A 23,563-nucleotide genomic window follows, 5' to 3' on the forward strand; every position below is an offset into this window, starting at 1 on the left:
ACATAATCCTGTGGAAAATACATGAGGGATCATTGCTCTGGTGGGAGAAATCTGGTGTTGATTTGACTAAAAAAAAAAATGGCGAAATTATATAGCTTTTGCTATATTGTATTGTGTTTTGATCTTCAAAGGAGGACACGGAGCCTTGATCCTCTCTCTACACCCCTTCCCTCCTTCATTGAGACTGCTTTCTTTGGCCTGGATGGACAGAGGTCGATCCTTTCTAAAGCTTGCCATGGCTTTTACTTCACCTGGCCAGAGCGGCATGTCTTCTGCACAAATACTGAGCATGCCTCCAGCCCTGCCTGTTTGGTGGAGGGCAGAGAAGTAAGGGGACAGGCTAGAATGATGGGAGTTAAACTGGAGAGCCAAGGAATGGACACAGAACATGTGCAGTGGCTGACAAGAGCACAAGGCGAGAACTTAGCGTGGATCAGGGAACCTGGGCAGCAACAGTGGGGAGCTAGGAATCTGGTCAGGACAGTGAGAGCCTGGGAAAGGGGAGCACAGGCCTGGGAAGTGAATGTGACAAGCGAGCAGGTAGCTATGAGAACTGGGTCTCGGAGGCAAGCGCGGGGCCCTGGGAAATTGAGCCTGGAGTTCGACAGAGCAAGCCGAGAACTGAACTCCTGGAGTGAGCGCTGGTACTTGGACACTTCCTCGGGGTGGGGGGCAAAGACTGGGCCTGAGAACGAAGCTTAACGAGCCAGGCCTTGGAACTAAACCCAGCGAGGAAGAGCCTGGGAACTGAACTTGGAAAGTGAAAGCATAGGCCTGGCTCTGAGAACTGAGCCGCTCGCCCAGCAATGAAAACTAGTTCTCTAGCATAGCAGGGTCACTGCGCCAGTTGCTCGTTGTTTGAATGATAAATCTGCCGCCAGGAATCCTGCCACTGGATCTAAGTGGGGAGAATGGGCGGGGGGGAGGTGCAGGGATGAATCCTTTTCTGAATAGTCAGGTTGAGTCCAAATTCGACCAGCACTTTCGTGGCCCCCACCTATAAATCGGTCAGCAGCGAGTGATCATTGCTGGGAAGACCAGACTGGAGAGGACACAGAGCCCCTCTTTTCAGACAAGAACCCGCTGTTCTTCCCCTTCATGCTGCAGGAAAAGCTAAGTCAATATATAAATAATTAAACACAGACTTCCCCCTGCTGCCCCAGGGCCTGCGAAACGGAGAGTAAGTTGGATTTCAGGCCGTCAGACAACATCATGTTGCACACACACACACACACACACACACAACCTGCCTTCCCACCTTCGGCAGAACATCAGTGACAAAAGCGGATCATCCAGACTGCAAGCAAGCAGAGGCTGAAAAAGCAGGACGGGCGGGTTTATGCCACCAGCAATTCAGAGCCACCTTTCCACCAACCCCACTTCCTCTGCGTTGGGTGTCCAAACGATGAGCACGAAGGGGATGAGAAATGACACATGTGCTATTGACGTAGTCACAAAAAATAATAATGATAATAATCCCACCCCAAAACAAACCAAAACCCAAACCCACCTGTTTCATTTGCTAGGATTGGTTGCCAGCTGGTTAGTGGCGGAGATACCCTGAAAAACCCCTTTTCACTGAAATGATTTTCAAATGAGTTTCACGCTGATTTGACAGACTGGCCACTCGACTCCTCTGTTTATCCACATAGCGAACCCCGGCAGCCCCCTCCACCCTGCCCCTGCACTGACAACTCTGCCATGGAAGGATAATGGGAGTTCACACTCCATAGCCTCCTTTCCTGTCCTCTTATGCCCATAGTGATGGTAGTTTTTTGTGAAGTGGCCCTTGTTCACTCGGCACCTGGTCCAAAGCCCACTGAAGCCAGGTGGGAGAATTCCCGTTGACTTCAATGGGCTTTGGTCATGTCCTAGCCAATGGACAGAAACCACCAACGCAATTAGCCATCAGACGGGAGCAACTTCCTGTCACCACTGACCCAGGCTCGCTATGGACCCAGTGGCTTAAACCTGATCCAAAGCTTATTGAAATCAGCAGGTTTTTCACCAGGCCTGTAGAGTAGAAAGGCCTGGATTAGCCCTTTCCTAAAGCCCAGAGCCAGGCAGTTCCCTAAGGAGCAATGATAATGACACTACATAGCTCCTATATGATTCCTTTTAAAATATTCCATTCAAGAGCCGGAGTTAGTGAATGAGTACAGGCACCGACGTTACAAAGAAAGGGCCTGCCCCTGCTTCCCACTGAAATTAATGGCAACTCTACCATTGGCTTCAGCAGGCCCAAACAGACGCTCAGACAAAACGTTTGAGAACCATTTCTTCCTCCCGTCCCCACGCTTGAAAGCCAGAACTTGGGTGTGGGCGTTTCCCCTGCTCCCAATAATTTGCCCTGATTTTGCATCTTTCATCTAAGATCCTCACAATCATTTACCAGTACTGATTAAGCCTCACATTCCCTCAGACGTCTGATTCTTCCCATTTGACAGATGAAGAAGCTAAGGCTATGATCCAAAACCCAGTGAAGTCTTTCCATGGATTTCACAGCTTCGGATCAGGCCCCAGAGTTTAACGACCTGCTCAGGTTGTATTGGTGAGTCTTTCTCAAAGCTAAGATTAGAACCCAGGAGTTCTGATTGCCCATTGTGAGCCCATAACCGCTAGATCATACTCTGTCCCTAGCTGGAAAACAACAGAGAGCACTGGCAACATTTTGAAGAGGGCAGCCCTGCCATATATTAGCCAGTAGTGAAGTAAAGTATTAGCCAGTAGTAAAGAATGAACACCAATGTTTTCTTTTGTTTTGCCTAATATGGCATTAACTTTTAGTATCCCCGTGAGTAGAAAGTAAAAACTGTAACCACTATATCACCATTATCTCCAGCAACATCTTTATGTGCAAATTCACCGGCAATGTATTGATGGGTTGGTTGATTTGGGGGTTTTTTTGTATCCCTTATGCTCATGATGGACTTGAAATGAAATCATTTGTAAGATACTTATTTGCTGTGCCTCTAAATCAGTTATGTACCATCTCTTGCAAACAACGATGTCATAATAATGTCTTCTAAAGACTTTTGCAAGGGTGTTTAGCTTCCCTTTCCCACCAAGGTACTTTTTTTTTTTTTTTTTTTTTACTGACAGCCTATTGAATGAGACCTACATTTCTTTGTCTTCTTTTAAAAAAACAAAATGCAAAAACATTCGGATGTCGGGAGGGGTCGCATAAATGAGGACCTGCACATGTCACAGAAGAGAGTGAAAAAGCAGACCCCTGGTCCACGTATTATGGAAGACTGAATCGGATCAAATAAACAGCTTTCAAAAGCAATTAAACCCCTGCATAAGGAAAATTCTTGCCCTCTAAACTGAAACCAGGAATAACGCAAGGCAAACCATCCTGAAACTACCGTACGGCGACTGGAATGAGACACTTCGAGCTGAATGGTATAACCGAGTGAATGAACTAGCAAACCTAGATAAGACAGCATATAGCTGAAGAGGGAGTAGTTAGGAGATTCTGAAGCAAGCCAGTCTGCGTGTCTAGATTTATACGATTAACAATCTTAAGGGCCGTCACATTCCATATTACTGGGAGTTCCTGTCTCATGAACAGTATCCTGCAAAATTGTTTCTAACTTGAGGCCTGATCCAAAGCCCCTTGAAATCAGGGGGAGTCTTTCTGTTGATTTCAATGGGATTGGGATCAGGCCCTTGTCTGCTTTGTAAAGAGAGGGGGAGAGAGAGAGCATTCCTTCCCCCTTGATTCTTTTCACAATAATTAAATTAAAATATTTTAAAAACAAGAAAAAAAATAAAGTCAAATAACAAGAAAATAACCAGACACTTTTTTTCTGCATCACCACATAGGATAAGAAAGCAACATTGCTCTGAGGGATCAATCCTTCACTGATAAGGACTAGACTAGGTGGCCCAAAGAGTCTTTGCTATTTCTAATGTCTATGATCCCCTTGCTACTGTGATACAGTCATGCACAGATCTTATGTGAAAGAAAGATACAGATAGATGTGTGATAGCAGAGAAGTGGGTCACTTTCTGTTTGGACAGGGTGAAAATTCCTTTCTCTGAATAACGGGGAAGAGATGAGCCCTGCTTTTAATAGGCAGTAAAGCAGAGTTTCCACTGTGTTAGCTTTCAAAGAGTTTCAAGCCAATGCAATCTGCTCAGACTGGGATCTGTCTCGCATGCAATGTTTCAAAGCAGTGCTTCAAAACAGCGGTACCTTAGTATATTATTAGAATCAATCAATATTATTAACATTACAGGACAATTTTGTAAATTCTGCATTGTCCTCCTCCCCTGACTGTTACAGCAGTTACTTTATACAGTCTCTGGTTAGATTGGTCAACCAAGCTATCGATATTATTAATGAAGAATATCTACATTGTGACCTTTGCTCATAGAACTGAATCTCTCCTATAAGGTTGTCAGTTTCCTTAAAGAAGTATCGATAAGCTCATTACTGTATTGCTACATATAATTTAGGTGTGATTTTCACTCACCCTCTAGCATCTTAGGATAGTAAAGTAATGTTCTTCCCGCCCCTCCTAAAACACTGGTCCCCTTAGAATTAATCAAATGGTGAATTAGAACATTATGTAAAGGAAACATAATCATGGGAGTTCTACAAGCACTCTGTGATATATATTTTGATCTTTTGAAAGCCTTCATCCCTCTGGATCCTGGTAAGGAAGCACTGTTTTATAGGAATATTATTAGGCTGATGCTGCTTTATTCATCTACCTGCAAGAAGCTGTCGACTCCAACAAAGATATTTGTGTGTTTGCAGTGAGTGATGCCTATTGTATGAGGTGAATCTACCCTTAGAGATTGAAACGAAGAGTAACTATGTGCAAAGAGAAGTCTGTCCTTTATGTACATGTGCATGCATACTCTGTGTGCGCACTATATGTGTCGATATTTGTATTAGAAACTGCCCAAGTATGCAGTCAGTTCTAATCAGACCAACACTGTCTGCAAAGCTCCATTTTTCTTCGGTCTGAAGAAAACTCATGTCAGGAGCCACACGTTCAGCCTGCTTATCTTTAAATATTTTTGAGACCCAGACATGCTACGCATAAACCAGACATGGATTAATTAGGTGTGACCGTATCATTAAATTAGCACAATGAACAAACAGCTTCATATCACAGTCAACTCTTCATATACTGATTCCAAGAAGTCAAGTCACCTGTCACTTTCACCTAAGCATAAGCTTTCCGTAATGTTACATTTGAGAAGTGAAATATTTAGAGAGATATGCGACTATGTGCATATTGTACACACACACATATAAATACTTATCCATGTGTATACTGAACGTGTGTTTTCATGAATATGTATGTATAATATATGTATGTTTGTGTATATCTAGTATACACTAGTATCTCTCTCTCTATAAACATTATATAGACAACTCTATTCAGTACAGCACCTTCCATACAAATGATATCCCATTATGTTTTCCAGAGTTAAAGAAGAGAATTATAGATTTAAACAGCAGTGAGGGGGAAAAAGGGATTATGTGGCATAAGCAAAAGAGAAAATTTCTGTCTGTCTGTCTATCTGTAATGCACATTGGTGTGATCCACTATCTGCAAAATACTCTAACTTATATCTTTACAGCCCATCTCTCCGGACAACAACAGGCTCCCAGTGACAAGAGCATCAACAACATTCCCGTCCTATGAAATGGTTAATGTTAAGCAATGATTGTCCCTGTTCGAATAAAGGAGGGAGAAATAAACAGATAAGGGCGAGGTAGATCGAAATCTGTATGCCTCATTGGCTCAGCTGTCGGATATTTCTAATGCATGTTAAGGGTTTGTTACTAAGAACCTGTTAAGTATCTTTAAACCTTTGATCTGTAGCCAGTCTTAACAAAGGTGACAATTAATTAAAGGAGAGTGCCTTGCAATAAAGTTCCATTGTGGTCAGTTTATATACACTGTCCAAAGCTGGCTCATGGAAGTCACTGTCAATTAAAATCTTGTTGGAGTCCAGTTCATTATCAATTTTTCCCCTTGCCTTGATCAATATTTTTGGCTGCTCCTGCTTGACAAACTTAACACAATGTCTATATCTATATGTCTTTCCATTCATTTCCATGGAATAGATGCCTGTATATTATTTATTTTTAGCCACTGCATATGGTCAGGCACTTTATTTGAGCGGCTTAGTGTTCCCATCCATCTTTATGTTAAGCAGCTACAATAATAAGCCTTCTCTTCCTTAGAGAAGATGTCAGTTGTGTATAATGAATGCGCATTAAAAGCTGCATTCACCTGCATGTTGCATCCGGGCTGGGGCTCAAAGTGACAAAAGCAAACAAACGCAAATCCCATGATGACACCCTGACTTCAGCTCACACCAAGTATTGCAGCACAGAGCGTGCAGAATATCATTCCATGAGATCTCAGTTATGCCACGGAGGACTCAGGAAGAAAAAGATCCCTATTATATAGACCACAGCTCAGGCCACAGAGCAAGGGCGAGGTAACAGCCTTCATTTCTACCTGCCATGATTCCTTCCCCTCCCCATCCCCACTGCAGTTTTCAATAGATAAGTCTCAGTCCTTCTCTGGCACAACTCCCTGTGGCATCAGTGAGTGAGAAAGGAGGGAAGAGACTTGTAATAGGAGTTGTTTCTCTTGTTGGTTTCCCTTCTTCCTTTGAGTATTACTTTGTTCCATTGAAGGGAATCTAGGAAAAGAGACAAGTTCAGCCCTGGAAGTAACATCGACCGGAGATATTGTGGTTTACGATGTAAATCCACCGCCCACGGCTTTTAAAAATCATGCGGCCCATACAGCTAGCGCAGGGCTCGTGTGGGGAGGTAACTGACTGCATGCAAACCTGGGGCCCAATCCTGCTCCCATTGAAGCAGATGGTAAAACTCCTATTGACTTCCATAGTGGGAGGAGCGGGCCAGCCCTTGGTGCTAAAGAGAGGAGGATGCTTAGATTCATCATCCTGTTCTCTGTGAGGACTGTGCTCATTTTAGCTCATGTAACTGTTCACCTGCTTTGGACAAACACAGGGACAAAGTATTGTAGGGCACGAATACAAAGGAGTTGGCAGGTGAGCCACTATGAAATTTGTGGCCTTCTGCTGTTCTGGACTATTACTGTAACTTTACAGCCAGGACATATTTAAGTTGCTGGAATTGGTTTTTTTTTTTTTTTCAATGCAGGTATCATCTCCCCCAATCATTTCTCCTTTGAAACCATAACTGTCTGTCGCATAAACCCTCCGTTAGTCACACTCGATTGACGTGAGGGACCGTAACAGCTCCTTCAGAGTCGTCATGGTCTGCCAGGTCAATGCGGCTGGCCTGCATGCGCATACGGTACGCATGATAAAAAACCCTCTTACGCCTGGCTGAAAAAGGTTGCTGCACATTTGCAGCTCTCAAGGCCAGAAGGGCCCTTTCTCGATCTTTCAGCCCCTTTGCCCTGAGCCCACCTGCAACACACACAGAAGTTTCTACATCCGCCCTCCCTCTCGAAGGGTTGCATACAAATTCCTGTTAAATGCGACACAGCTCCTGCTGCTTTACTCCCTCTTCACTCAGGCAAAATTCCCCGTGACTCTGTCAACTTCCCTCACAAGACTGTTCCATTGCCTGCCTGACTGCTAATATCCAGTTTAAATCATCCCCCACAGGGTGCCCTGCACCTGCCTCTGGAGCAGCTGGCACTGGCCACTGTCAGACACCGTAGAGTTGACTAGACGGATCAAAGGCTTGGTCCTCACTGCGACAATGTTTCTAGTGTTTTCTACCATCAGGACTGTCATTTCTGGTCAGTTCCTCCAATGACCACGCTCAATAATCCTTCAGGTATTTGGAAGCGATTACAGCCTTTACGTCCTTCCTTTTATGATGCCCATATATGTTACTCTGTTGGCCTCACATTAAAAATAAGTCAGCCCCTTAAAAAAGTTTTTCTTCCCAGTAATACATGTTATTACTGACTGTCACGAAGAATCTCAGTTTTTAAATATATATGAAAATTTAGGTTTAATTTTAAAAAATAAAAAAAAAGCACCTCGAACTACAAACTTTTATTTTCTTTCTTCTCACCCACCCCACCTCCAGTTTTATAACTATAAACTAAGCATGTTATATTCATTATTATTATTTCATTTGATAAGGGGATGGAGAGGAAAACAAGTTTGCAGCTAAGTGCAAAACTTAACAGCCAATTGAGAGACTCCTGAAAATTGGAGTTTGTATTGGAAATGCTGACACAACGGTAACAACCATAACAGGACCGGGTGCAGATGCTATACAAAACCAGAATTAATGTCCAGGCCACTGCAAACTTAAAATCTAGCGTTTTAATTTACAAAGCAACCTGGGCTATTTGTTTGACATAAAATGTACATAGATATAGATACATCTATATGTGGTATTGTTATTGTAGAGAGGTTTGTTTGAGGTTTTTTGTTCGTCTGTCTTTTGCTTGTTTTGTTTTCCTCTCTTTGATCAAGCTATCCAATTGTCTTTCGCCTCTTTTCAGGGATTGTTCTTCAGACAGGAGGCATAAAGCCTCCACTCTTTTGTTCCAGTTTATTTGTACATTCTCCTCCCTAAAACTTGTCTGCTTTACTACCGCACTAAATACTACGTGCATTGTGTTCAGCCAGGCAAACCTTATGTTTCAGTCATGGAATTGTTTATTCAGCACCTGTATTTAGTTGTGTTCCTTTTTGACTAAATTTTCATTTCCCAAAATCTTTATAATCTATCTGTCTACCATGCCTTTTAATTTAATAGTCATTGGTATTATTCTGAATTTCTGAGGTATCCTAAAAACTAATATCATGCTGAGCAATCTCTCTCTCTCTCTCCCATGGGAGAATATAAATAAGCCTTACATACCTTTACCCCAGGTGTCGGAAATTCCAAAATTAGTCATGCTTTTGAGAAGAGAGTATAGCAAACAGGGGAAATAAACTGATATTTTGGTACTGCATCTTGCTAGCTGCCTTTCCTGATTTGTTGAGTGAGATTTGGGTCATTTGAGTACATCATCCTAACAATGTGACTGCCATGGTGGTTTTCTCTGAGTTCTTTTTTTTTTTTTTTTCTCAGAGGCGATTTGAGAGGACATTGTAGCTTTCAGGACAATGCTGTACCTACCAGCCCCCACAACCTCTCTCTTGAAGTGCACTAACCTGCCTGTGTTTCACTGAATCGCAGTTGAGAGTGGGATACACAGATCTATTCTAAAAAAAACAACAAGGAGTCTGGTGGCACCTTAAAGACTAACAGATTTATTTGGGCATCAGCTTTCGTGGGTAAAAACCTCACTTCTTCAGATCTATTCTGACTTCCTCAATAGAATATTATGCAGGCCTGTGTGCTTCAAATTAAAACCCACTCCAGGCTTTGGGTACAAGTATGCATCGGCAGGAAAGGCTCCTTCAGTCTGTTGGGACAGTTCTATATTTTGATTACATTAATTCATAAATATTATACTAAATACCACTAAAATTGGCCTTAAATGACTTCGAATAATGCATTATAATATGGCTGTCCTGAGAGCACTAAGCTTTATGTCTCCCAGTAACTCAGCCTTTAAGCATACTTTGCTGCTAGACAAGGGGGGGGGAAGTTATGAATGGATGGCTTGCTAAATTGTTCGACTGTGATTAGTTGACTCTCTCTCTCTGTGTGTTTGTGTGTGTGAGTATCAGTGTGGGTGGGTCAAAGCTGCCTAGATTTCTGCTGGCGAAACATCCGCACAAACCTCTCCCAACAACACAATAAAGTAGCAGAGGATGAGTGTGTGCTCCTGCCCCATTGGGGAGAGGAAGGGGGGAGGGAGGATTGGGGGATGGAGGGACGTAAGGGTTAAGATCATGCCCTGGAAGCCTTTCTGTGCAGGGATCAGGCGATCCTTACATTTACACACACACGTGCCTGCAAAACAAATGCATTTATTTCAAGTATCTGGGCTGGATGTCAGAAATCTCACTGTGACAGAGCCTGGGAGCTCATAAGCTTTTGAGATGGAATTTTTTGAGGGGGGAACCGGGACAATCTCTGACTTTACCTTTAGATCTATTCTTCTCAATTTCCTCTGTCATCCAGAAACACCCTACAGGGATCTCTTTACTGTTGCTGAGAGGCACACCTCCACTCCATTCATTTCAGTGGATTTACACCTGAGATGACTGATCTCCATGTTTTTACTCTATGTTTTTTTTTATATATATATATATATATATATATATATATATATATATATATATATATATATATATATATATTCCAATTTATTTATTAAAGGGATCGCTTTCCACACAGTTAAATAAACTACAGCTCCCATTAACCCTTGACATCCTTCACTAGGATACCCCCATGGCTAGGTCTGCGCGTGAAATCTACTAAGGGTAAGGGATCAATTCATGTACACTCTTATGCAGCAATTGTGGAAAGCGACTGGGGTTTTTATACCGCCACCCTATGCTCTTGGATCTAAGTTAGAGGATCTTTATGCCATTCTTCAACCATGCCAAAACCAAGAAGGGGGATCTGTGTTAATATTCTACTTTATGTTGCTGACTTAGATGAGGAAAAAAGAAAAGGGGGCAAGGGGGTGAGAAAGAAAGAAAAAAAAAACCTAGAAGCAAAACACAATCCTAATTTTTCAAAGCCCCGCCATGCTTTTTGACTTAATAGTAATTAATCACCCGTGGCAAGAAAGTAATTTTTTTTCAGGTAGCCAGAGGCACATTTTGATCAGGATTAGCTAATAAATCAGCAGCATCACCCGAAAGGAGTCCAAACACTTCTCGGACGGACTACATAAAACCGATCTCTCAACCGCTGGCATCTCGGCGCCTAGCCCCGCTCCGTGACAATAACCATCAGCATTTTTCCCCCCACTCCGAAGTCCAGAAGTTCGAAGAGGTTGAAAATGATCTTGGTTTCTACAGTAGCCGGGTCTGATCCACCCTGACCGATTCCCCCATCCTAGGTGGCAGCTTTAGATAGAGTTGGAGGAAAATGAAGTCTGGCGGCTTGCTTATTTCAGGAATATTTGCTCAACATTATTCAGGCAGCAAGAGAAGTGCTCGCTCTCTCTATGCGTGTGCACACAAACACAGATCTCTGCGGACAATGTATGAGCTACAGGGTGCGATACATATTATATAAAATAGAAAGGCATTAAAGTTTGCCCAGAGCTAGAAATAATTACAGACTAAATACCAGAAAAAAGCTCTAGCCAGATCCCATCTCCACATGCCCTGGTAGCCTGGATTTTGCATCCAGGCGAAGCTACGTGGTAAAGTTTGTATTATTCATTATTATTGTTTCCTCTTTCTTAAGAAAGAAACCCGCATCATTCTCACACACCGCCCACTGGAACTACCCCTCATCTGCTAGAAACAATCTCCTAGGACCTCGCCTTCCCGGGGCTTATTTTTATCGACGACTTGTTTAAACGATAAACATCAAACACTAACCTTGATGTGGTTTCTAGGAAGCTTGACTGAAAGGTGAAAAAGCGCCTAGGTTATACTGGTTATCCGGGGAGAGGGAAAATGCCCTGTAATTTATATGCCCACCTCAGTCTCTTTGCTCTAGATATTGTTTTCTTGGATATAGGATTATATTTGCATTCTTTGCCGGGGTGGGGAGTGGGGGGGGGGCAAGCTGACTGCTAAACATGCCGTTAACTTTAAGATTTACAACTCATCAAGCAAGCTGAATAGATATGAACCCAATGACATTGTTCTCTGGGACCCTGTCCACTAGGAGTCTGCTGGGTTAACCGAAGTTGATATTTAAACCCTAATTTCATAAATCTGACTTCCCCCAACCCTGGATCTAAAGTGACCACACCGTCGTATTCGTGCTCTGTTTGATCAAGGCTGTGTCCTCTTTTAAAAGCAATACTCCATAAACTAAAATAATAATTAATAAGAATAATGATTATTAATAAAATAAAATAATATCAGGAGTTAAGAAGGTCGTTCATTTGGGCTACCAACGCATCCTGTTTGTAAGCGGGTCTTCTATGTAAATTACCTCCAAGTTACTCAGTTGAGTCCTACTTTCATGCCTGGCGATCAATCTGGTGGCAAGCACTAAACTCCTGCTAATCTCAACTACACATCCGAACATCACAGCCCCGAGGATGAAACATTTGCAGTCCCCACTCCGCCGCTACAACTAAGACCTGGGGGGGGAGGAGGGCGGAAGAAAACCCTACATGAACGCCGCCCCGGAGCATTCAGATAAAATCCCCAAAGTTCCTGCTCTCTTCCAGCACGCCCGGAGAATTGACCATCCACGCTAAGGAAAGTGTCTCTGCGTGTGCATGCTAGGTTTGCTCGGGATGCTAGAATAGTCCTTCCTTTTGAATGAGCCCCAATGCTATCTACTTTGCAATTGTCTAGAACCCTGCCTGCGATTTCTTTTATTGGGTTTTTTTTTCTCCCACCCTTAAAAAAAAAGGAACTCAACCTCCCCCATCCCTTTATTTTAAGATCCCGGATCTCTCACAAGGAATCGCTGTAAAATACACCCCTCCTTGGGTGGAAATGTGCCGCTACGAAAGATAAATAAATAAGCCCTCGCCGTCTTTTCAGCACCACCCGTCTGTGGACAGCTGCCTCTGGCGAACCCCGGCGGGCTCCAGTGATTGCATCGCCGCGGAAAGCAAAAGCAAAAGCATGGCAATACATTAACCAAAAATAAATAAACCGCGTGCGATGTGTGTGTGTGTGTGTCCCCCCTCGCCCCCTTTTTCCTCTCTCTCTCTCTCTGCTTCTCTTTCTAGGATCTGGCAGCCCCACCGCGCCCCCCAAACTCCCCGGCTCTCCCGGGAAAGTTGGAGGGGAGCTCACCTTTGTGCATGCCAGTGAACCTGTCCTTCAGCACCGTCAGTTCGTAGATCTTCCCGAACTCCTCGAAGAGCGGCTTGAGGTCCTTCTCGTCCAAGTTGCGGGGGATCTGCCCAATGAAGAGCTTAATGGCATCGTGGTCCTTCATGGGGATGGTGGCTGGGTTTCCGGGACTGTGGGTTAATCCGTTCATGTGCCCGTTGGTGCTGGGGTTGGTGTGATTGCTACTCAGGGTGGTATTGTCTGCTTGTCCGTTTGCTAACGTGGCCATCTTTATATACATAGAGAAAATCTTCTTTCCCTTTTCCCCCCACCCTCGCTTCTCTTCTCTCGCTCTCTCTCCCGCGTTCACACACACACACATACACACTCACACACACACTCCTCCCTCTCTGCCTCGCTCCCCGGGTCTGGGCTGACTTTTTTTTTTTCTTTCTTTCTTTTTTTTTTTTTTTTACATTGAGGATCTGTGTCCTTTCCGTTTAAACAGGCTGGAGCGGTTCAAATTCCCAGCCAGACTAGGGGGTGGTGCGCGTGTGGATGAGCAGGGTAGGAACTGGGGGGTGAGGGAGGGGGATCTGTTTTTGCCACTACCCTGGCTAAACCCCCTCCTCCCATCCAGCCAACCCCCCCCCCCACACACATAGATCTCCCCCCCTCTGCCTGCCTGGGAGAAGCTCATGGTACCTTCCAACCCAGCCCCTGGCTATAAATAGCATTAGGCGCATGGCTATTGGAGAGAGAGAGTCAATTTCTATTGTGCCAAGTGAGCAAAGGGGAGCGATTGCATTTTTAGGAGCAATGATGATGATTCCCCCCCCCTCCCTTTTCCTTTGCAAAGCCTTACGATCAATCGCTGTCGTGTTTTAATCTCAATCATCACCCGGAAAACTGCCTTTTATTTGAGGTGGGGGGGGGACCCAAGGTGTTCTGGCTTTATTCTTCTATTCAATACGACGACGATGATGAAATTGATCATCAAAGCAGTTCAGAGAAGGAGGAAGCCCTCAGCATCACAGCCTGCTCGTACTGTGGTGGCTGTATCATTTCTCTCTCTCTCTCTTACTCTGTTTGGTCTTGTTGCATCTGGGGGAAAAAAATACCCTGCTTGCTCTTTAGTTATGTTATTATGCCATCAAGCCAGGAAAAGGGGGGCTGTGTTACTGGAGATCTTGGGAGAGGAAGGGGAAAGCTATAGGACTACTGTTGATGATGAGGATACTTATTTTACATACCCTCCGTGCCGGGAGTGGGCTGTAAGGGAGTGGATGTGCTGGGGAAGAGACGGCTTAGATAAGATTTCCTTGTTCGGCTCCCGAACCATCAGACTAGTCTGTCTCGAGCTCTGTGATGGAAACATTACACGTATTTTGTTCTCATCAGGGCTGAGAGATGCTTGTCCGAACAATGCATTATAGACAATTAAATTGTGCTCTATTAAATAAATACGATCTCATTTCCTGTCGTTCGGAGGGGGCAAAAAAACAGACCAAACCCCCATAAGCATAAGTTTGTGGGGTTTTTTTTAATAAATAAGGGTATTACCAGCGTTCAAAGCATTTTTTTTCTTAGACTCCAATGAAATCTGTTGAGGCTTGCTGGTGGGACTGATGCTAGCAGCACAGAAAGGGAAACATTAGGAGGAGAGATGAAAGCTGCTTTGCAGACTTCAAGTTACCTGGCCCGAAAAAGAAAAGCACCTTCTTGGTTGATCTCTCTCTCTCTCTCTCTCTCTCTCTCTCTGTGTTTCTCTCTCTCTTTGTGTGTGTGTTTTTCTCTCTCTCTCTCTCAATCTCTCTGTGTGTGTTTCTCTCTGTGTGTGTGTTTCTCTGTGTGTGTGTTTCTGTCTCTCTCTCTCTCTCTCTTTCTGTGTGTTTCTCTCTCTCTCTCTGTGTGTGTGTGTGTGTGTGTACACACACAAAACTATTATTCGTTCCTCTCAGAACGGGGCCATAAATCGATCCATCAGTCAGCTAATCTTCATCTTGCCTGGACTCAAACTTGAAGCAGGGGAGGGAGCTGTCATGGTTTTACATGATCTCACCCTCCCCACCACCCCATCATTTCAGGGAGCAACAGTGAGGGGCGCAGAAAACCACAGCAGTTGGGCAACCGCATTGGGCTTCAGTTCCAGTTTGGAGACTGGGGAGGGAGGGGGAGGGCTGGGTAACACGTGTTATTGTAAACGGAAGGGAGAGGAGTAAGGAGGCTATTCCTTTAATTTTTTTTAGCGTTTCTAAACGGCTATTGACAGAGCTGGTCTCCCAGTGTGGTAGAGGGATTTTTTTTAACTTTTTTTTTTGCCTCCTGCCTTAAAAAAACAACAACAACAAAACATTAAATTAAACTGTCCTTAGGTTTGTTTGATGCATTCAATTAGCCGAGGCTGCATAGCACGCCGTGGGGGTGTGAGGAAGGGACCCGATCCTGCATTCCTGGGAGATCCCCTTGATTTGGGATTGGGAAAAAGGTTGCAGGATCCGGTCGGAATTTTTTTGCAAATAAAATAAACTCGGGGCCAGCCAAGTGAGTCATGGAGCCGGGCTCAGCCCTAGCTCTTATTCACTTCGGGGGAGTGTGTGTGTCTGTGTGGGAGGGGGGGGATCAGTTCCTTTCTTCCTAAAATCCCCTGAGATCTGCTTGCTCCTCCACTCAGCTCTTCAGCCGGTCAACATGCCAATTCATTGTCCACGCAAGCACCTCACAGTGGGTAGCAGGTCCAGGACAGGGTGGGAGCAGCATTGGATAGCCTTTCCCTTGTATCATCCTTCTCCCGGTAACTCAGACATACATTACAAAGCCCTCCGTTTGCCAGGTCCTTCTCTTTTATTGCTCTTTAAATATCTCACCCCGGGCATGAGAAGGAGCTTGCTTTCAGAGAACTCCAAAGGTCTGATGGATGGCATCCCATTTTACTGCCTCACTTAAATTATGTAGCGCTATTTGTGCGTGTGTGTGAAAGTTTGTGTTCCTTTCCTAGAGAATTTCACAACAAAATGCAATGTGTACACAAGTGCTGCGGCCAACACTTTGGGAAACTGACCGGGCTAAGGAGCCTCCTCTCCCCATCTGCATTTCCCTTGAATTACTCACCCTCAGTGTTTAATTTGTGCCAGGGCTGAGCTCGGACACCTCTGGGCTTGGCAGTTCATAGCCCCTGGGCTTGCTGCATCAGTTATGAATGTTAAAAAAAAATTGCTTGAGCCCCCGCACCTCTTTCATTACAAATTAAGCACTGCATGCCTTCAAATGCTGTCTGGGGCCCATATCCGAGAGCTCGCTGAAAAGAATTCCTGAAGGAAGAGATCTGGGGAAAGACTGTGATTTAAATCAAATGTATGCCAAGGAGCCAGGAAGGCCTTTTGAATTAATACTTGTTAAACCCTGTTAAAAGAATAAACATTCACCGAAGTCAAAGGTGACACAGATTCCAATACTGGCCTGTTCAAAAGGGACAGATCTGTTAACACATTTTACATGTGGCAAGCCCCTGCGCATACAACTGCTATTCCAAATGCATGTCAATTTAAAACAACCAAACAACAACAACAACACAACAGGCTGGTGGAAAGAATAATTTTACTGCTTAGCCAGGGTGTCCCTTTGACAGTTTTCTACCTAGGGCTGGTTCACACACAGTTTTTGTATGTCTATACCTGTAGTGGCTTAGAAGCAGATATAAAGTGATAAACCCCCCTAGTGTTCAGATACTATTGTGATGGGTGGCAGTATATAAATCTAAAATGCTGTTGCTGCCGATATACCCGTTAAAAGGTGCTTATAGCAATATAGCATATTAAATGTATGGAAATAATCAATTCCCCCATAAGCACCTATATACCAGTATAAAGGGTTGTACTACTTTAACTACATTGGGTTTTAGACCATTATAATTAAAGGGGGGCAAAAAGTAGGTATAGATTGAACCTACTCCACAGTTCCTAGGTGAGAACTGTTCCCAGGAAATCCTGCTTTTCCAGCCCTTAACCAGGCAAAACTGCCTCTGCGGTCCATGAGAGTTTGGCCTGACTACAGTCTTCAATAACAAGCTACAATTGCTCATAGGGAGAGGAAAGCAGTCGCTGCTCAGAACATAGAAATAAAAGGAATAAATAAAAACTAATTCCAAGTATTATTAATTATTATTAAAGTTTCTACTCTCTACTTTCAAATAAACATCTATGGTCCAGTTGTCCCCCCTTGCTCATGGTCAGTAGCATCTTACTCTGCGAGTAGCCCCATTTGTTTCAATATGGGTCCTCATAGAATAAGGCTCTGCTCAACTGAAGGGTGACAGAATCTGACCCATAATGCAATGCCACTGAAGTCAGCGGAGAAGCAAAATCAATGGAACCACTCGCACGGGTGAGCACTACTCATGTGTGCAAAAGGTTTGCAGGATTAAGCCTTTGTTTGGGAATGCGACTTCATTTTTCATTTTCCTTTCAATGGGCCCAATTCTGCGAACTCTTGGGCCCGGGGGTAACTTTGATCACGTGAGAAGACCCATTGATGGTAATAACATTACTCACATAAGTAAAGGTACCGACATTCATAAGTGGTTTCGCAGCATTAAACCTTAAACTACATTGTGTGTGGGAGAGCCAAGGGTAATTCATGAAGTCAGTGGGAGGCTTTCCATTGACTTTGGGGGGTGGGGGGAAACTAGATCAGGCCCTTGAAGTGAATATGTTGTCATAGAACAACATCTGATGAAGAAAAAGTAAAATCCCAGGCCCCACCACCTGCATCCCATATAAAAACTCGCACTAGCATCTAGAGAAGAAATAAATGAATAGCAATTAAGGGTTAATGAAGGGAGGATTTATAAATAGAACTGGTATTTGTCAAATAATTTATCTGACAAATTTAACAATGTCAGATAAATTATTTCAAAAATACACACATTTAAAAAAAAAAAAAAAAAGCCTTCACCCAGCTAGAAATCTGGGCTGATAATTCAACACAAATATTCACGGTTTGTTTACCTGATTATTTTCCTGATCTATTTCCAAACAAACTATGAGATCATTTTGAAAAAAATCAAGTTAAAATCTCAGACCAAACCTATACACCCCCAGTTATTATGGAAGGGCCCAATCCTGTAGCGCCTACCAAACTAAGTAGCAATACCTACAGTAGCATTCACTACACTTGGTAAGGAATGTCCAGCCGGATTCTCATTAAAATAAAATCAATGCTAGCTGCATCTGGGCCCTTGATACATGCAACAAAATGAGAAGAGCTTGTGTCTTCTTAAGTCAGGCAAGAATGTGTGCACCTGGTAATGGGCCCAGTCATGCAACCCCTTACTCATGGCCGTAATCTGCATTCTTGGGAGTGGTCCATTGAGATCAGATGGATTATTCATGTGAGGAAGGATTAATCACATGAGCGTTTGCAAGGCTGAGCCCTGAACGAATATGGGAATCAGCGCATTTCTGCATTAGTAAGGATAGCAAAGAGTGGCTGAGGGGAGGAACAAGAAATATCTGTGGCTGAATGGACTTTGGATAGGGCTCTGTCCAAAGGCAGGCAGCAAAAATTCTCATCTCAATAAAAGGGAGCGTTTCTTAGCTCGGCCTTTTCTTATTAAGCTAGGAATGGTGACTTTTAGGCAATAAAACTGTGTTAATCTCTTATTAGTGGTTGAAAACTGGGAGTGTGTATGTGTGTGTGTTTGTGTGTGCATGGGCATTTGTACACACACACACACACAAACTAAATTCCACTCAGTGAATTCTATTAAACAGCCATCTTCCAGGTATTCCCATTATCTATGCTGTATCCACTGTAAACATGTTGTTTTAGCCCTTAGAAAGTGGATATCAAGTAGATTATCTCCTCATCCCTTTTCCATCATATGTTCTGCCACAATTTCTCTGTACATAATCAGTAATGAAAGCAGGCAAGGCTGCATTGCAAGAACAATGATACTTCACATTCCTACTGCACTTTTCATCACCAAATCCGTTTGCAATCTTTAGTGAATTAATGCTCACAGTACCCCAGTGAGCTAGGGAATAATTAGTATAGGAGGTTGCATGTCATTGCCCATTATAAGACCCTGTTTTCAGTTACTTATAATAATTTTGTCATACTTTAATCACTTGGTTTGAAATCTTCCATGGTGGGTATCTGCCTCAGGTGATTTTTTTCTTTAATTTGCAGCAAAATTGTTGAGCTGTTTCTGAGAATAAAGCGATGGAAAAATGTGTTGTTTTGCTCATGTTAAAAAAATTGTGGCGACCTTGATTTTTGAAAAGCTCTAGTGCCTCTATGCTTTGGGGCTGGAAACTGACATTTGGCAGGGCATGGCCTTTGTGTCAGGGATGTGCTTTTTGTTTCCCTGTGTAAATCCATTTCAGCAGCTACATTCCCTGAATATTCCATCCACACTAGGCAGACTCCACCCTGGGGATAAGCAGAACAATCCTAGCAATAAGAGCGCTGGACTGCTGAAGGCCATATCAGAGTCCAGGTCTGGCCACCAGAAATTAAATCCAGAAAGGGGAGAACCAGGACTGGCTGGGCAAAGACACTTTGACTGTGAATGGGGGAGAGACTGAGACTGGGATGAGGAGAAGTCCAGGGTGGTAAGACTAGGCCTTGCTGGGCAAAGGCTTGGTTGAGAAGGCTGAGTATAGGAGACTGACTGGCTAGATGAGGAGACTGGGACAAGGAGTCAGATATGGGGAATTTGCAGTATTAGGATAGGGACAGGTTGGAGGGGACAGGTCAAAAGGGGTCATGCTTGGGGGGAATGGGCAGAAGAGTCTATGTCCATTAGAGCACATTTCCCTCCAGAACCTGAAATGGAACCCGAGATTCCCAAGCCTCATCATTCCTCTGCTAGCAAATATTATTAAGTGACCATCATCCATTGTATGCACAGAATAAGGCCTGGGTTCTGTGAAAAAAAGTGTGATCATATCATTAAAGAATGTATGATAATTAGCACCTTGCAACTTTTTTCAGCAAATAGTAAGTGGGCTGAAACTTGAATTGGTGGTGGCTGAAACTATTCATGAATTTGGATCAAATTTGGCAAATAGTTTTGGCTGAAAAAAATTTGAAAAGTCTAAATGTTTGTTTCAGCCATTTTGAAATGTTTTGTTTTGGCTTGTCATTACCAGCCAGCATTTAGCTTAGACATTTAGCCATTTAAAAAAAAAGAAAAGGTGAACAACAACCTAAAACAACTCAAAATAAAATGAAAAATTGGGAGGAAATAATTTTGGGTTCAACAAAACCTTCTGTTTGATCCAAAATGTATTTTTTTGTTTTGATAAGGAAAAAAATAAGTTTCATTTTGAACCGAGCATATTGTTCTTCAATTTGTTTAGTTTAGCTCCTGACCTGAAAATTAATTAATTGTTTAGCTCTAATCATAATGCATCTGCACAAAGGGGCTGAACGGAGATTGCACAGGCAGCCTTCATGCTGGCATTTCCTAGCTTTTGAATGTTTGATTCTGCAACCTTAATAATGGTCTTTTAATGTATTTTTTGTGTGTATGTAATGATCTTTATTTTACAGGTGGGGAAACTGAGGCACAGAAATACAAAAGGACAAATTTCACTGCTTGAGAATGAGTCCATTTTTGGATGCCCATTTTAATTAGGTTATAATGTCAATGGTCACTATTGATGTTCAATAGTTTTAAAAATTAGACCCTAAATGTCTCAAGGTGTCCTCCAAAGATCAGTGGACACTTTTGAAAATGTTGGCTCAAAGCCTCAAGTAAAGCAGAATTGCCACTACGAATACTCAGGACTTCCCAATATCCCATGCATTGCTTCAGCTACTAGGCCACCTGCCTCTGACATTCCTTTATCAATGTAATGAGCACAATCTCTGTCTAGACAGTATTTGGTCCTGCCGTGTGGGCAGGGGACTGGACTCGATGACCTCTCGAGGTCCCTTCCAATCCTAGAATCTATGAATCTATGAATCTCAATAGTGGGTATATTTGCATGAGTCAATGCTTACCTTGCAAGACCCATTCATGTTTGTGTTTTACTCTTCTGCTTGTGGGTTGTGATATCAAGTAAAGATGGATATTAACACCGTTGACTTCATGATCCTCATTCTAGTGCAGTTGTATGGCAGATTACTAAGTGTTGAAAGTGCATGTTTGTGTGTACATAAATACTGTAGACAGATGAAAAGAGAAGCTACAGCCAAGCCTCAAAAATGTTTCCTACAAACTGAGTTTCATTTTAAAATCTAGTTGCATTCTTAAAGAAAAGTTAAACCATTTGCTTTTTAAAATTTGTTTCCCTGATCATCTATCTATCTATCATCAGACTCAGCATATTGTCTGACCACTGCATTAGTTTATCCAGTGTTACAAATGAGTTCTGACCCCTGCATCCCTCCTAATATTTATGGGACTGATCCAAAGCCCTTTGAAACTCATAAGAGTCTTCCCTTTGACTTTAATGGACTTTGGATCAAGCCTTATATCTTTACTTCTCACTCCCCAGGGATCCTGTCCATTCCTCTCCAACATAAGAAATGTGAATGATCTTTGGGTGAGTCTTATGAAGGCAGATGGAGCCTGGTAAGCAAAGAAAAGGTGTACTGCAAGGATTTATAAAATGGTCAAGACCACAGGAGCAATGTGATAGACCATTGAGGATTCTCACCCAAGCATATGGTCGGGGAAATATCACACTCCTATGAAACGGGGGCAGGAGACTGTCTAGCTGTGATAACTGTGTGTGTGCATGTTGGGAGAGAGTAGAGTCTTAGGCCTGGTCTACACAGGGGTGGGGGAGAATCAATCTAAGGGTACGTCTTCACTACCCGCCGTATCGGCGGGTAGCAATCGATTTATCCGGGATCAATATATCGCGTCTTGTTAAGACGCGATATATCGATCCCTGAACACGCTCACTGTCGACTTCGGAACTCCACCAGAGCGAGCGGCGGTAGCGCAGTCGACGGGGGAGCCGCGGCTGTCGATCCTGCACTGTGTGGACCCCAGGTAATTCAATCTAAGATACTTCAACTTCAGCTACGCTATTCGCGTACCTGAAGTTGCGTATCTTAGATCGATCCCCACCCAGTGTAGACCAAGTCTAAGTTATGCAACTTCAGCTATGTGAATAATGTCGCTGAAGTCGACCTACTTAGATCTACTTACTGCGGTGTCTTCACTGCAGAAGGTCGACTGCTGACACTCCCCTGTCAACTCCGCCTGTGCTTCTCACTCGGGTGGAGCACCGGAGTCAACGGGACAGTGCTCGGGGGTCGATTTATTGTGTCTTCACTAGACGCGATAAATCGACCCCAGCTGAATCGATAGCTCCGGAGGTAAGTATAGACATGCCCTTAATCTCATTACAGTGTTTTAAAATTTTGGGTTGTTCTCAGCTCTGGCATCCCCAGATCTTTGGGAAACTGCACTTTTGAGTTTGATTCAGGCTGATCTTTTTACAGCACTTGTTCCTGTACATTTAAATATTTGGAAAGCACTCTTGTGGGAAAAGGGCCGTATTGATATAGGGGACATATAGATAGCTAGTTCCCTGTGTTCATCAGTATGGAAACTGGAACAGTATGCTGGCAACAGGTAATATTGAGTGAAGAAAAATACGTAAGAAGATCTCAGTTCTTTGGTATTTATTCATTTTTACTGAATCATAGAAATGTACGGCTGGAAGGGATCTCAGGAAATCATCTAGTCTATCCCGCTCCCCCACAGTTGAAGTAGGTCCAAATATACCTAGAACAGCCTGTGATGTTCTGTACCTCGGGGGAACACCCTGCACCCCCATGTTCATCCTTTTAATATGATTGTGTGGTATCCAATGCAAAGTTTGTCATGTCGAGTGTCTTCGGAAGGCTTATGAGTGGGGGCTCTCGCAGTGGAGTAGGTAAGGCTGGCTCCCAGAGTTGCAGATTGGAGTGGCCTAGCAGATTAACAGTCCAGATAACACCGGGGGGATGTCACACATCCATGACAGGTGTTTGTCCAACTTGTCTTAAATGTGACACTGCTATTACATCCTTGAATGATCTTAGTCTTTTCTGGAACTGCATCACATTGTTGACTCATATTCAATTTATCATCCACTGTAACCCCCAGCGCCTTTGCTGCAATACTACTGCCTCGCTCATTATTCTCCAGGGTGTATTGGTGCATTTGGTTTTTCCTTTCTAAGTGCAGTACTTTGAACTTGTCTTTATTGCATTTCATTTTGTTGATTTCAGACCAATTCTCATTTTGAATTGTAATCCTGCCCTCTGAAGTGCTGGCAACCCCTCCCAGCTTGGTTTCATCCACATAAGCACACTCGGCACTCCATGATCCAAGTCATTAATGAAAATACTGACTATAGGCCAGACCTCTGTGGGACATCACTAAATAAATCCCCCCAGTTTGACAACTAACTGTTCATGATTAGTCTTGATGATTCATCATTATTATTATTTGACCAAACCAAATGCTCAAACCTGAACACTTACCATCTCTACAGATTTTTAAAATCCAAACCCCGACCCATAATTTTAAGGCCAGAAGGAACCATCAGACGATTTAGTTTGACCTCCTATATATCACAAGCCAGAGAATACATTTGGAAATGGCTCCCCTCCTTATAACAAATCGAAGCCAAACCATGAATGTAAATGTCCCCAGTGGGGCACTCAATATCCAACCCAAATTCTACATCTGGAACAATCATCCGTATATACTTGTTCATTAGCCCATTCG

General features: G+C 43.3%; 1 protein-coding gene across 11 annotated transcripts in view; it reads right to left on the minus strand.

The window, feature by feature from the left end:
- CELF4 (CUGBP Elav-like family member 4) overlaps positions 1 to 13,375 on the minus strand; it is an 862,174-nt gene extending 848,799 nt beyond the window's left edge. For all 11 annotated transcript variants that reach the window (XR_004646302.1, XM_034774822.1, XM_034774817.1 and 8 more), the window contains exon 1: positions 12,844 to 13,375. Coding sequence is in view for 10 of the 11 variants with exons in the window: in XM_034774822.1 (XP_034630713.1) it covers positions 12,844 to 13,204 (361 nt within the window). In the remaining variant the exon portion in view is untranslated. The remainder of the gene's footprint in view (positions 1 to 12,843) is intronic.
- Positions 13,376 to 23,563: the final 10,188 nt, after the last annotated feature.

Source organism: Trachemys scripta, chromosome 6, assembly GCF_013100865.1.
Source record: "Trachemys scripta elegans isolate TJP31775 chromosome 6, CAS_Tse_1.0, whole genome shotgun sequence".
Classification (NCBI taxonomy): domain Eukaryota; kingdom Metazoa; phylum Chordata; order Testudines; family Emydidae; genus Trachemys; species Trachemys scripta.